A 2,076-nucleotide genomic window follows, 5' to 3' on the forward strand; every position below is an offset into this window, starting at 1 on the left:
TGCCTGTAGTTGCAAAATCACCCAGCTAGTTCAGTGTTTTTTCCCCCAGTGGACTTTAATCTTTATCATTGGCACTCATTAGGGCACAGTCGGTCTACTGTAATTGTGATTGAAACATGTCTGTCTAAGCAAATCGATGAGCAAAGGAGGTTGAACGTGCTCATACTCCACCATGAGTATGACATGATAGCCTAGTCTAAGGTACTCTGCCAATCGTTTATAATGTTATGCAAACAGACGTCAAGTCATTCAGCTTGAAATGCCTTTTAATTTGATTACTTTTGAGTCATTCTGTAAAATGGTGTAAACAATCAAATTTTACACATGAAGACTGTCATTTTCATTAAATTATTTTATTAATCACATTGACATTTTAAGGACAAAACATTCTACACATTGTTACAGCGTCAAGTGGTTGGGGAAATATACGTGTTTCTTTTAAAGGTTACAGGGCGAATAAACAAGGGCCTTTTTTCTGTATGAATCTTCACTGGAAACATTTTTTTATAACCTATTCAAGGCATCACAATAACTTTTTCTTATGCAAATCTTCTATACATATTAAGATATTTACAAAAACAAACATGAGCAGTTCCCAATTGCGCAATAGCAGGAAGTGAATTTCCGGCGGCATGCGCTTTCCAGGTATGTAACAGATGATGTCACAACCTGTGGCCAGGTAGACTCCAAACTATTCTATTAAATCCCAAAGGCAGACAGTTGACCAGTACGGGCCACTACCAGGGCCTCCACATGGATTTGTAGTAGCTGATAGTGGGCATGTTCTGGGCCTCTTGGTTCTCCAGTGCGTCAGTAGCGCGCTGGTTGTGCTCGCTGTCTGTCTCGTACAGGTCAGAGCACAGGTCCTCACTGGAGGTGGTGGAGGCGACGGGGGAGAGGGCCGAGGAAGAGCCGCTGGATATACTCCTGCATCCGGGTGAGGCTAGTGCCGCGCACACTGCCTCGCCGGCTGGCCAAGTGCTGCCGTTGTTGCTGGAAGTGTCCGGTATTATATCCATAACCATGTCCTGGAAGTGATCCTCGTTCAAGGGCATACACTCCAGCAGGTGGTTCAGTAGCTCGGCCGCCACCGTCGCGTCTATCCCGGGACAGTTGGACACAAACATATGGACCTCATGCATGCACTGGATGTAGCCTGCTGCAAACCTCTCGCTGGCCTCCCGGTTCATGATGTCAGTCTCTGAGGAAGAAAGGAAATTAGGCCTACTTAGATTCAGTTGCACTCCCACGGTGGGCGTTATGATAAGCAGCACCTGATCTATGCCTAAATGCACTCTAATGAGTGGATGAAAGGGTCAATAGTGTATGCCATTGCTCAGTTTACCTTGGGGACGATCCTTGAGAATATGCTCCACTTTTTTCACCGTCATCTCCAGAACCTCTGCGTTCTCCACCTTTGACTGAAACCGAGGGGAGACAAAGTGAAAAATATTAGATTTCATTCGCTTCTATTGTATGACAGGTGCGCCAGGTGCGTCTACAGCAGGGGAGGTGCGCCAAACTCACGTCGGTGTCAGCGAGCAAGGTCCGGAGCTCCTGCAAACTCTCATTGATACGAGCACGCCTCTTCTTCTCCACCAAAGGTTTTCTCGCCTGTAACAATGACACATGGGCCTGTTAGTGCGTTGTAACAATGTAATAACTGCATTACTAGGGTAGGCTACTCTATAGAATGGGATCAGCGACACAACAACCACAGATGCCCCTTACCTTTCTATCCCCTTTATTAATCCCGTAGTAGTCATCCTCATCCATGCCAAGTCCGTTCTTGATATGCAGAGCCGAGGGGGCCATGTTGGTTTTGAGCCCGAGCGGTGCAGTCAGTCTGAGATCCCAGTTTTGTATTCAACTGCTATTTTCCCGATCCGTGAAAGAGAGCAGCTGGCAAACGGATCCGGTCAGAGAAAATCTAAACACGACAGGCGAGACACCCTTTGATTATTGTACAATCTTCGATAAACGTACTGCTGGCGCTAAAGAGCTGTTCTGGGTATTTATAAGGACTAATTTGCATATGAATGTGTGGTTTGTCTGCACTAGCCAGCGGACAACAGT

At 46.2% G+C, this 2,076-nt stretch overlaps 1 protein-coding gene across 1 annotated transcript; it reads right to left on the minus strand.

Moving 5' to 3' along the window:
- Window positions 1-337: 337 nt before the first annotated feature.
- Window positions 338-2,076, minus strand: LOC106613171 (transcription cofactor HES-6). Its single transcript, XM_014215164.2, has 4 exons — window positions 1,732-2,076; window positions 1,528-1,614; window positions 1,346-1,421; window positions 338-1,201 (listed from the first exon to the last, which is right to left on the minus strand). Exons 1-4 carry the CDS (start codon window positions 1,813-1,815, stop codon window positions 738-740), a joined length of 711 nt encoding a protein of 236 aa, XP_014070639.1. The 5' UTR covers window positions 1,816-2,076; the 3' UTR covers window positions 338-737.

Source organism: Salmo salar, chromosome ssa09, assembly GCF_905237065.1.
Source record: "Salmo salar chromosome ssa09, Ssal_v3.1, whole genome shotgun sequence".
Classification (NCBI taxonomy): domain Eukaryota; kingdom Metazoa; phylum Chordata; class Actinopteri; order Salmoniformes; family Salmonidae; genus Salmo; species Salmo salar.

Bases quoted from the DNA above. Each gene is read 5' to 3' on its own strand.
- LOC106613171 (XM_014215164.2), bottom strand. From the start codon at position 1,815: ATGGCCCCCTCGGCTCTGCATATCAAGAACGGACTTGGCATGGATGAG. The intron at 1,615-1,731 runs GTAAGGGGCATC...TCATTGTTACAG, and splicing joins TTAATAAAGGGGATAGAAAG to GCGAGAAAACCTTTGGTGGA. The intron at 1,422-1,527 runs GTGAGTTTGGCG...CCTCGGTTTCAG, and splicing joins CCTTGCTCGCTGACACCGAC to TCAAAGGTGGAGAACGCAGA.